The sequence below is a fragment of the Lygodium microphyllum genome, chromosome 29 (genome assembly GCF_053477565.2).
Source record: "Lygodium microphyllum isolate KBCC chromosome 29, Lygodium_microphyllum_v1.1.10, whole genome shotgun sequence".
NCBI lineage: Eukaryota > Viridiplantae > Streptophyta > Polypodiopsida > Schizaeales > Lygodiaceae > Lygodium > Lygodium microphyllum.
Window position 1 is genome coordinate 42094501 of NC_141163.1, and position 13256 is coordinate 42107756.

At 38.2% G+C, this 13256-nt stretch overlaps 1 protein-coding gene across 5 annotated transcripts in view; it reads right to left on the reverse strand.

Moving 5' to 3' along the window:
* Positions 1-339: 339 nt before the first annotated feature.
* The window catches only part of LOC148010553 (ARM repeat superfamily protein), a 70559-nt gene continuing 57642 nt past the window's right edge, over positions 340-13256 (reverse strand). The window contains exon 7 of one of the 5 annotated variants that reach the window (XM_087672183.1): positions 340-725. In XM_087672183.1, coding sequence (XP_087528309.1) covers positions 717-725 — 9 coding nt within the window. In that variant the 3' untranslated portion in view covers positions 340-716. Of the gene's footprint in view, positions 726-8563; positions 8823-13256 lie in introns of those variants that run through there. The other 4 variants (XM_087672180.1, XR_015689588.1, XM_087672181.1 and 1 more) reach the window with 4 other exon arrangements.

Below are 13256 nucleotides of genomic sequence, written 5' to 3' on the forward strand. Positions count from 1 at the left end.
ATGCATCCGACATTAATCACAAGCACTATTAAGTAGTAATCTTTTTGTAATACTCCCTTTTCACCTTCCCCATACTCACCTTTCCATCCCTAACTCCATCCTCATGCCCTCATCTCTTCCTTATTGCTTTAGTCTTCAAGTTTACTTCTTGCTAACCTTAGCTAATAAACAGCTTTCCATTAACCCACATCAATCATCACAATTAATTGATAACTATACCATAGCCATGTTGCCTACCAACTTGAAAGGGGATTAAGAAGACATTAAATTTTTTTTAATATGTTAATAACCAACAAATAAATATTTCATATGAATCACATAACATATAGTTATCTAACTTTAAAAACTATCATTACACATGCATTACAAGCTCTTATATGACTCATTGTTTGGCAAGGTGAAATTGTAATGTATATAGCTCTCTTGTACATTTTTCAAGATGTAACTTTCAAGTGACATGTTAACCATGCAAAGCTATAAATGCAACTATTCAAAAAAAGCCTAATAGCACAATAGCGAAACATCCATTAGTGGGACATGGAAATAATGCTTTGATTCCAATATTATGTGTCCGCAAGTGTTTCTAGTATGGAACTTATGCCAATTTCATGTCCCTGGTATGTGCTTGTCAAGGAAAGCTCTTGCTATATTGCTTAGTTCAACCCTTGAAGATCCCACAATCGTAAACTTGTTCAATTGTTCAATGACTTGCGGTGTCAAAATTTCTACAAGGCATTAACCCCATCATAAGAATACAACCTTCTAAACCCAACACAAGAAAAACTAAAAGATTTATAAGAACTACGAATTTATTCAGATTCAATTTGCAAGTACTATTGCAAAATTTCCAATGCACAATGACAAACAAAAGAAACATGATTACTAATGTTAGAAGACAAAGTGTCACTTTAATGCACTACTAGTCCAAGAAAGATACCATCAGCTTAGACGAACAATGTAATTAGAGTTTCACTCAAATCTCACTCAACTATGATGGCTGATACATTGAAATTATTGAACAATCTAGTAAAATGTTTAAAAGACATTTAACCAAACAAGGCCAAACAAGATTTTTCTGATTGCCTATCCATTCTAAAAACATGGAATGTCCCACCTAACAACAATAGGATTGCCTAGAAGGGTAGGCCATAGTGGATACTAGCTAATAAAGAGGGTTCAATGTATAGTTCTATAACTAAGTAGCATGCATGCAGTAAATTTGTCCAACAATCAACAAAACCGGCCCAAATGGCTAAAAGCTTACGACTATCTATAGAATTATCAAAGACAAAAGATTACTATCAAAGGTCCTCATTAAAGCTTTTCATATTCTGTAATATAATACAATGTAAGACAACAAGAGTCCATAAGAGTTATTTGTGTATAATATAACTACCCAAGCGAGAACTCTGTAAGGATAGAACCTCGAGATACATCAAAGTAGCAAAGATGGCTCTTTGGGTCTTTATTAATACCAAGGATAGAAGGTCTTGACCAAGAAGTTTCTAATATATAGGACAATATAAGATTATCAAATATTCCTAAAATGTAGAAGGTCTTGACCAAGAAGTTTCTAATATATAGGACAATATAAGATTATCAAATATTCCTACAATGTAGTCTCTAAGCAACCAATGGACGTGTAATTATGAAGACGTGGCATGCAACAAGCAAGTGTTTAATGGTGGAAATGTAAAGGGCATCAAAGCACACAAACTCAAAATGAGGTGCACACAAACTCATGCACAAAAGCATAAATAAGCGAGAATATATATTGATTGAAGCAGAGAATGAGGTCATAAGGATACCAAGGTAATACAAAGAGTTGCTAAAAAACACATCCCCATGGCCACCAAGAGGCTAGGATACTCTAATATCAACCAACCCACTTAGTTAATTCACATGTAGAGATACCCTAGGAACCCTCCTTTCTAGCAACTCCTCGTTGCTCCATGATGATGAGCAATAGATAATCTTTTCAAGGATGAATGAATCGATATTTGTTGAGATGTTGAGCTCTACATGAGCTAGCACTTAGTTAATTGACATGTAGAGATACCCTAGGAACCTTCCTTTCTAGCAACTCCTCGTTGCTCCATGATGATGACCAATAGATAATCTTTTCAAGGATGAATGAATCGATATTTGTTGAGATGTTGAGCTCTACATGAGCTAGCACCCACTACATGCCTTGATGATGTGGTAGGATATTACTCACTGGTATGTTAGGTGACTGACATGAGGATACGCCAGTGATTCTACAGCAGGACTATACCCACATAGTCCATCCTTGGTTATGGCACATTCATTGTGCCACCTCTTTCATTAGCGGATTCACACTTAGTGACCACGTGTACATATGTTGTGGTACTTTCATATTCATCTTTTATCATATTATAGACTTAGTTTTTTTGTGTGAGAGAAGAAGAAAAAAGAAAAATAATAATATTAGCTCTATCTATGTGCTCTTGGTCTCTTCATCTCTCCCCTCTTGTTTGTTTTCATGGTATCAAAGCCATCCCACAACTGCATGGAGCTCAATTGAAACCTCAGGTGAAGACATTGGAGCATGAAAGAAAGCAAGCAAACAAGCGACACATAAGAAGCTCTTCCACCTTGTTGGATTTGCCTTGGATCATAGCCGCAAGCGACTTTTGAGACTAGTAGGGCTACAATCTCTGATTGCAATGAAACTCAATGAATTGAAAAAACATGTATACTACAAATAGATCCTTTAGCGCTTTCACCCTATCATTTTTGGCATTTGAGGTTATTTTACTCTCCATTTTGGACCTACAAGTGATCCTGATAGCAATTTCTGGATATACTACAGTTTCATCTACGTCGGTCATTTACAGGTGCACATGTTACAAATTTCAAATCTGTAAGGTTTCTTGTGTTTGCTAGGATGCATAGCAGAAGGCATCTACATCTAGATTGCAAATTGTTGTTATTGTTATATAGTCAATGACAAAGACTACAAAGGTTGTATGTTTAGTTGTGGTGCACCTAATATCAGCTTTTGCATATTGCAATTTTCTACAAGTTTGTTTTGTCAAAATGTCTAACAACTTCAACTAGATTGTTAGGGAGAAACTTGATAAGAATAATTATCATTCATGGAAGTTCAGGATGACAAATTTCTTAAAGGGCAAAGGTGTTTGGAATTACATTGAAGGAGACATGGCAGTAGCACCCAAAGCTCATGTGCAAAATGCTACTATAAAACAAGTAAAGGCTAAGAAAGATTGGGAGCAAACATAGAGTAAAGTTATATATTAGCTATCTACTAGTGTCACAAATAGCATGATGGGTTATTTGTAGGAATCTAATACCCCGTTGTTGCATAGAAGAATTTGGCGAGGTTGTTCGAAGTAAGTACAATGGCCAAAAAGCTACAACTCAAGTCAGTATTGAACCAAGTGAAAAGAGGGAACATGTCCATTAATGATCATGCCTTAAAGATCAAGAGTATTGTGAAAGCTCTTGGATCTATCAGTGCAGTAGTTAATAATGATGATATTGTGTGTGCATGCTTAGATGGACTTGGAGCTGAATACAAGAGCTTCAAGACATCTATGAATATGAGAGATGATATCCTTGATTTTGCAAACTTGATTTCTATGTTGATACTAGAGAAGAACCTTGGCTTGGATACCTCTTCTTCTCAAAGCAAGAACAAGTCTAAACATGTGTTTTACTCTACTAGTAGAGGTAGAGGTCATGGCAAAGGCCAAAATGATGGTCGTGGTCAAACCTATGATGCACAGCAAAATAGAGGAGGATAGTCTCGAGGAAGGAGAAGTCAAAGAGGCCAAGTTGCAAATTCTAATAAGCAACAATATTCGAAAGATAGCCAGGAAAGTGTTGGCATTGTGGTCAGTGTGGTGTTTGATGAGCAATGGAGGTTCAATGTTAGGCCATGGCGATTGCGGAGAGAGAGTGAGAGAGTCAACAACAAAGGTAGAGAGCGATGCACGATGTGTCGATACGAAAAGACGTATCACTCTAGGTTTTTCATTGTTATATGTAAAGGACTAAAGTACAAGTGCAAGGGTGTGTTCATACCCGAGCACGTATAAAAGGCACAGTGGCCCTTTATTCCCAACAATTTCCCACTTAAAAGCAGGGTACCTGAAGGTTAAGAAAAGAATTACCTAAGTCTAAGTATGTATAAGTTAAAATATATATACTATCCAACTCCCATCATCTGTCGGCAATGAGCAAACCACTCTGCTGGAAGTGCCTTCGTGAGAAGATTTGCATATATCTTGACAATCTCAATGCTTTTGATATCAAGTATATCCGATAAAGTAATACTTCACCTGTATGTGCTTCGTCTTTGCATGAAAAATGAGATTCCATGCTAGCATGTGATCACTCTAACTATCACAGTGGAGGACATGAGTCTCAATAATGCCAAGCTCTCCCACCACACGTGAAAGCCATAAGCCTCCTTGCATGCCTCAATGGCAAGCACATACTTCGTCTTTCTAGTAGATAATACAATACACTTCTATAGCCTAGGGATCCAAGAAATTGCTTTCCTTGTGAAGGTGAATATATACCCTGAGGTAGACTTTCTACAATCAACATGATCAGTATAGTTTGCATCCATAAAGCCAATAAGAGATGCTTTCTGCTTTCCAAAGCAGATGCACACATTCTTTATGCCCTTACGATATCTCATGATATCTTTCATTCCTTCCCAATGCTTTCTACCAGGATGTGCCATGTACCTACTAACCACTCCCACTACAAATGCTTTGTCAAGATGTGTAGCAACCATAGCATATATCAAGCTTCCCACAGCTGAAGCATATGGGATCTTAGCCATTTTAGTCTTTTCATCATCAAATGTAGAGTTATCCTCTGCATTGAGTTTCACATATGAAGGTAATGATACACTGCTTGTTCCCCCCTCCCCCCCTCCATATTGAAACGCTGCAAAATCAGCATGTCATCCACATACAAAATTAGTATAATAAGGCTGCCATCTGCCGCCTTCTTAATAAACAAGCAGTGATCCACTTGACTTCTTTGGAAGCCTTCAGATTGCATGAATGTATCAAACTTATGATAACATTCACATGATGTCTGTTTCAGCCCATACAAGCTTTTGTTGAGTTTACATACCATCTTTTCTAGCCCCTTAGCCACAAAACCTTTTGGTTGTTGCATATATATGTCCTCACGCAAATCACCATGTAAGAAAGCAATCTTTGCATCCATCTGTATGAGCTCCATATCCTCACAAGCAACCAAACCCAATATGGTCCATAAAGTAGTCATTTTGACTACAAGAGAAAATATATCATCAAAGTCAATCCCATGTGGCTACTTATACCCTTTGGCAACCAGTCGTACTTTGTACTTTGGCGAGAAACCAGAGGTGACCTTCATTTTGTAAACCTGTTTGCATGGTAGGATTTTCTGCCCCTTGGGTAAATGCACCAAGTTCCAAGTACCATTTTTATTTAGAGATTCCATCTCTGACAACATAGCTTTATGCCATTTCTTCCTGTCCTTTCTATCCATTACTTCCTTGAAGCATGACCGTCCACCACAATTTGTCAACATGACATAATCAAAAACATAATTCGCACTAGAAACAAACATATCTAGCTATTTGGTATTTCTGGTCCACCTACAGATCCAATGATCAGTGTTTGTTGGTTGTTCAACCTGCAAATCTGCATTAACAGCTTGTTATTCCAAAGGTTCAGCATACTGCACTACCTATTACGGTTGTTCCAAAGGCACATTTTCTTGCTAAAACTATGGTATATCATGGGCAACTTCTTGCCAAATAATTTATAGCATGTATTTGTTGATGTATAGCGGGCACTCTTTGCTACCCTACAGGTATTTCTTCTTGGAACACACCCCTTTTCTTCTGCATTTTTGGGTTGTTTATACATGCCCTCTTTCCACAAGATTACATCATTGCTGCATAGAATTTTTCTTTTTTCGGGATCCCGTAACTTATACCCCATTCTTCCCTCCTCACCATGTCCTATGAAAGTGCATTCACAGGACTTTGGCTCCAATTTGCTGCACTATTCTTTGCATATGTGCACAAATGCCTCGCAACCAAATACTCTCAAGTGTGGATATGAAGGTAGCTTGCCCGACCACACTTCTTGAGAAACTCTCCCTCCCCCCTCCCCCCCAAAGACTTATTTGGTGACCAATTTATTAAGTACACAGTCGTCATAACAACCTCTGCCCAAAATCCATGAGTTAATGTAGCATGAGACAACATGGTACGGACCTTCTCCTAAATAGTCTTATTCATACACTCTACGACACCATTTTGGGGCAGATTATAAGGCGTAGTGAGCTCCATTTTTATCATTTTACTGTTACAAAAGGCCCGAAAGGCTTTAGACACACATTCCCTATCATTTTTAGAGCAAAGACACTTTAATATCTTGCTTGTTACATTTATAGCAAGTGCCAAGAATTTTTTAAACTTATCCAAGGTCTCATTTTTACAACAGATCAAATAAATCCATACTTTGCATGTGGCATCATCAACAAAGGTGATAACATATTTCTTGCCTCCTAGAGACAACCCTAGTATCTCACATACATTTGAATGTACCAAGTCTGAGGGTGAAGATTTTAGTAAAAGATACTTTTTATGTGATGTTTGAGCATGCTTGCCATAAATACAATGATTACAATGGTCAACATCAATATACCTCAAACGTGGCAAATAACCCAAACCACAAAGCGCTTTCATTTCAATTTGACTCGTGTGCCCCAACCGACTATGCCACAAAGACATGCTTGGATACTCGATTATGACAACATGACCATGCACACTAGATACATATAATGGATACAAAGTATCACTTTTAGAACCTTTAGCAACAATTCTAGAGCCCGTTAGATATTTTCCATTTGCTATCCCTAAAAGTGATATGATAGCCTTCATCACCTAGCTACCTTGTGCTTATCAAGCTCTTCTTGAGATGAGATACATGCCTCACATTATGCAAAGTGAACACTGACCCATGTTGAAATGCCAATTGCACACTACCAATCCCTACAATGTCACATGCATAATTGTCCTCCAAGTGTACAACACTATGTCTACCACCAATGTAGTCAGAGAGCCACTCACAGCGTGGTGTTACATGAAACAAGCTACCTAAATCAAGAATCCAGGTGTACATGTCATCATCAGAATCTGCAATCAATGACTATGCACTAAAAGAAGAAGCAAAGAGTAAATCATTTCCACTATCACTCTCGTGACTGACTACATTGACTTACCCTATCTCCACACTGCTCTTCTTTGCCTGTTGGCTATCTTTTTTCTCATCTTTGTTATCATTAGTGTTTTTGCCTTTGCCTTATTATTCTTCCACTTAAAACAATCCCACTTGAAGTGCCCCTTTTTACCACAATGATGACACTCCACATTTTTCCCACAAGACTCGTTGCATGCTTTGTTATCAAAGTTGCCCTTCTGTTGGAATCTACCTCTAGTATGTAGTGTATTGGAAGACTTGTTTGTTGAAATATTTTGTCTATCGAGCTCTTTCGTGAGTAAAGAGCTCTCCACATCTGAATATAATAGCATAGTATTCAAGTGACTCATTCCTATCCTTAAAATATCCCAACTTTCAAGCAACATGCATAGCAAAAATGTTGCCTAGTACTCCTCATCAATGTGAAATTCCAAGGCAATCAACTGGCTGAAGGTAGATTTCAAGTGTACGAACATAACTATACATTCCTTCATACGAAAACCCATCAATTTTTTCAACCAATAAACTTTGCTGGTTGCTCTTTTCTGAGCATATAATTCCTCAAGTCTTTGCCATATATCATAGGCAAATTTCACTTTCTTGATGTTGAAAAGCAAAGTGTCTGACACTAAAAGCTCTATGATAGAGTGTGCAAGCTCATCTAAATCATCCCACTCCTCTTGATCCATGGTTGCTAGTTTTACTTCTTTTGTTTTGATGGGCTTCATCTATTTCTTCTGCAGCAAGACATTACAACATTGCTTATGCCATATAGCAAAGTTGTATGCACCCTCAAGCTTTTTAATGTGCAAAAGATTGCTGCTATAACTGCTACCAGCAATGATTTTCATCTCAAAGGTGACACCTAGGTCAACAAATATAAGCCTGAATGTCACACAAATAACCAAGGTACAAAGCAAGTACCAACCAGCAATGAAAATTTCAATAATTGTAAAAATTTCATATCTGCAAATTAATTTTCAGAGGTAGAAAATGTGTGCTACAACACACCACAAGGAATTGCAATCATATCACGGGCTAATACATCACTTTCATGAGAATGCCACAAATATTAGCTGCAATTTCTGCTCCAAATGCATGCATGGGCACAAATTTGACTCTCACGGTCAAAAGCCCTAAAATTTCTCTGCTACTCAAATAACATCAAATATAACTTCCAAATGGATTGCACAAGCCAATTTTGCCAAAATTTTACAAAAGCCCCAAATTTTTTTGGAGTCCTATGTGCTCAATTTACATAGAAACTGCATTGCAAGTACATATCAAGACAAGATTTGCCCCAAATTTTGTAAATTTTGCAAAAACTCCAAATTGTACATGGTCCAATGTGTCAAAATTCCAAGAATTGCACCTATCCCACTGCAATTTCTACATGTGTGAAAAGCCTCAATTTTTAAAAACCCAAAAGTGTTCAAGAATGCACAAATTTTACTCTGGCACATAAATTTTTTTGCGTACGCCAAAATCCCCAAATTCCAAGGTTAGAAGCGTGCCCAATCTCTGAGATTTGTTGAACCGTGCTTGTGCACGTGTGAAGGCCTGCAAATTTTAAACAAAGAATAGACCTTTGATGAATATAAGTGATTTCTTTTATTTTTAAAAAAAGGCATGACGGGCAATGGTTGATTGTCCGCCGAATCCTACACCCACATTGACCTGCCCTATTGCATGCATATCAATGACCTACCAAATTTACGCATGGACGACATGCCGATAGAGTTGCCCGTCAAGTGCAAACTTGTCCACCCTCTAACCAAGGCTAACAACGACCTGTAACCTAACTATGACTTGCAACCTTCAACAACCGACAATCTTAAGCTCTGATACTAGTTTGTGGTGTTTGATGAGCAGTGGAAGTTCAATGTTAGGTAATGGTGATTGTGGAGAGAGAGAGAGTGAGAGTGAGTAGTAGTAGTAGAGAGTGATGCACAATGTGTAGATACGAAAAGATATACCACTCTTTAGGTTTTTAATAGTTATATGTAAAGGACTAAAGCACAAGTGCAAGGGTGTGTTCACACCCAAGCATGTATAAAAGGCATGGTGGCCCTTTATTCCCAACAGTCAAAAAGTCCATATTTCTAAACACCACTGCTTCAAAAAGAAGACTGAAATTAAAAATGAAAAAAAGTAATAAGGCAATTATGTATCCATCAGAAGAAACAATGATGACAAAAGTAAATAGGTCTTTATTATACAACACTTTATGAATACTATGACTACTAATGGTTTATCAAAGAATGATGTATGGTATGTGGACTTAGGTGCCTTTAACTACATGACTTCTCACAAAGTGGTTTACAAAGATGCACAGTCCATAGAAACATGAAACGGGGAACGGGAACGGATAATGAGGACGACGACGGGGACGGGGACGGGGACGATGATGCCAAACCTAGGGAACGGGGACGTGGAAACGTAAACGGGATTTAAAAATTTTAAATTCATAAAAAATTTAATATTTCACTCATAAATTATAATCCATCTGGACTCTGGAGTGTTAAAACCAAGGTATATAATCCACAAGGACGAATCGTTTTCAGTTTTAACTTTAAGATATCATGCATCATTCTAAAACTACTCATTAGAAATTGAATTACAACTTACAAGGCTCAAGAGGTAAGCTATTCAATTATAAAATGCATAATACATATGCCATAAATGATAAAACAATGAACAATGAACTAAACTTTAAAGTCTAAGCTGAAAAAACATGTCCATGGTCCCATTGCCAAAGAACTTAAAAGATTACAAATATGAAGTCTAATATTTGAAAGTTCAAAGAAAAATGCTCATTGCCCCAAAAAAGACTACAAATATAAAGTCTAATCTCTAGATTGAAGCAAAATGTGGCATGTCAAAATAGCCCAAAGGGCAACTCCAAGACTGTAAGACTCAAGTACAAATATAATGTCGACATGGCACAACAGCCCAAGTGTCACACTGTCATCAGTTATCATAATACCATATACAATATACATGTGTCATGTATCATGAGACTCATGATAAGTAAATTAAATCAAAGATCATCATCATTATCTGAGGCTGCTCTAGCTACTCCTGAAGTGTCAGCCTCATCATCATGTGTACCATGAACTGCTGCATCTCCCTCAACATCAACATGTGCCTCCTCTTCTTGCTGCATCTCCCACTCTGTGAATGGATTGGGCTTTCTTGTCATACTATTACATAACATCCTCAAATTAGCACTAATGAATACTAGATCATTTGCCCTCTCCACATCAAGATGGTTCCTCTTCTTTGAAGCAATGTGAGAATATGTACTCTACAATTGCTCCAAATAGAAGAAGCTAACTGACTGACTCAAAATACGGATGGCTAGTTGTTTCAACTCAGGACCATCCGAACCATAGTCCTTTCAACCACAAAGCTACCCCAATCTTACAGCGATCCTCTTGTGCATACCCACAACCAGAACCCCAAAAAGACCTATAACATGAAAGGTGGTCTCTGATCTTTCATCTAGTGCCATGATAAGGCACTAGACAAGACAATATAAGTCTCCATGCATCCAAAACCTGAGTGTCATTCTCCTAACCCTTGCCCTAATTCGATCCACAACAAATGCAACTGCATGCATAGGTGAGCTATAGGAGTTCCACCTCGTCACAACTAAATGGCGTATCTCCTCATATGCCTCATCATTTGGTGCCAACTCTTGCACCTTTTCATTTATCCTATCCATAGCCTCATATACCTTGCCAATGCAAGGTTACATAGCATCCATAACCCTCAATAAATACACAATAGGTGATACCATAGCATCTACCTGCTTTACATCGTCCCAAAAAGTGGAGTTATCTGCTTTCTCCAAGCATAAGATACCTGTAGGAGTATCTGCCAATGTTGATGAGGTGAACTCATCACTAAGAAATAATTGCATCAAGGCACCACTGCATTCTCTTAATCTTCCTAGCATCAAGAAGTTAAAGGCAAATTTGGTATCAGAGTATTTTAAAAGTATCTTCTTCGACCGCAAAGAGAACTGATGGCGAGGAAACTGGTGATTCAAAACAAAGCTAACCATTTGAGCTCCTTCCTCTATGACAGGTGCAATCCATGACAGGTTACCAATATCCTTTAGCAGGTTGTTCAAGCAATGAGCCATACAATATGAAACTGTGATATGCAGATAATTTCCCTGGATAATATCACCTGCTGCCCTATTTGCGGGCTCTCCATCTGCAACAAATCCCACAACATGCTCTAGGCCAATAAGCTCAATACATGTAACCCACTCTACTGCAAGTATATCTGCTAACTTTCCTGTCCCCGATGTATCATGTGAAGATATGAAATACATTTCCACGATAATAAGCGATCATACCATGAATGGATCACTTGCGTGTATCACTCCAGCCATCAGCAATCAAGAAAACTCCATTTTTAGTCCATAAGCTCTTTCTAGTCAATGTTGCTTACTCAACAAGGCCCTTTTCGTTGTCGAGCAAAGTGGTGTGTAAGGTCTCTCATGATGGAGATACATACGAAGGGCCATACTCACCAATCTTCTTGCACATCAATTTAAAATACTCTGACATGGCTACACGAAATTGAATGTGGTCATGATTAAAAAAACGTACCACTGATGTATCCACATGTTTCTTCTTCTTAGGATCCCAACTAGCATCAAGTGTGCTCTGTCTACGGGCAACACGTGGCATTGTTGATGCCATAGCCGATGCATTACCTACAGTAGGTGTGGAGGTAGCACTTCCTGATACTAGCCTTGCCATACTCATATGGGTTTACTTTATATGTGATAAAAGTGAGGTGTTCACTCACTTTAAAAGCTTTAAGGCTTTGGTTGAGAAGGAAACATGGTTGCATATTAAATGCCTAAGGTTGAATGGAGGGGAAGAATATCTCTCTAATGAGTTTTTTGATTTCTTACAAAAAAAAGGTATACAGAAGTAGTTTACATGTAGATATACTCCACAGTAAAATGGAGATACTGACTAAAAAAACAAGTACATTGCAGAGGTGGCTTGTACATTGATGTTAAAAAGAAACTTGCCTCATTACTATTGGACTAAAGCTATCTAAAAAACCTTAAAGAGGTGCACAACTAATTGTATCCACATATCGTGCATCTCACACTCTCTACTCTCTACTACTACTCACACACACACACACACACACACACTCTCTCTCTCTCTCTCTCTCTCTCTCTCTCTCTCTCTCTCTCTCTCTCTCTCTCTCTCTCTCTCTCTCTCTCTCTCTCTCTCTCTCTCTCTCTCGCTCTCTCTCTCTCTCTCTCTCAGCCATTCCCATTGTTGACCATCACATCTCCACTATACACCCCTCTTGTCAAACTAGTATCAGAGCTGAAGGTCATCGCGAGCACTCTCCCCAAAGCCATCCCGAGTTGTGCCAACAGCAAGTCATCTTAATTCTGGTCATAGGCAGTCACACAGGCAGCGCGCAGATCACAGGTCGCAAGTTGCAATTGGTGGTCGCAGTCTAGGACAGTCATCGCAAGTCTGCAGGTTAACGTAGGTGCTTGTTAGCCTAGACAACAGGCTTCAACGGCAATTCTAGATTACCGCAGGTGTCACGATGGTAGTTAGGCAAGGTCTGCGCTGGTCACGTACAGCCATTGACAATCAACTTTTTTTTTCGGGTTAAATTTACTTTTTTTTCCAAAAAATGATCCTTTGTAAATTTTTGTGGATAGTCACGTGCATATAAGCACAGTTTGATAAATTTTAGACATTGGACATGCACTTACTCCTGAAAATCAAGGCTTCTTGTGTATACCCATAGATTTTACTTGGCTGAGTAAAATTTGTGAAATTTGCACACATTCAGGTCTCAGAAATTGGAGCTTTTTATGTATTTGTAGAAATTGCAATGAGACACGTACAATTCTTGAAATCTTGACACATTGGACCCCGCACAATTTTGGGCTTTTGCAAAATTCGCAAAATTTGTGTCGATTTTCGTCTTGAT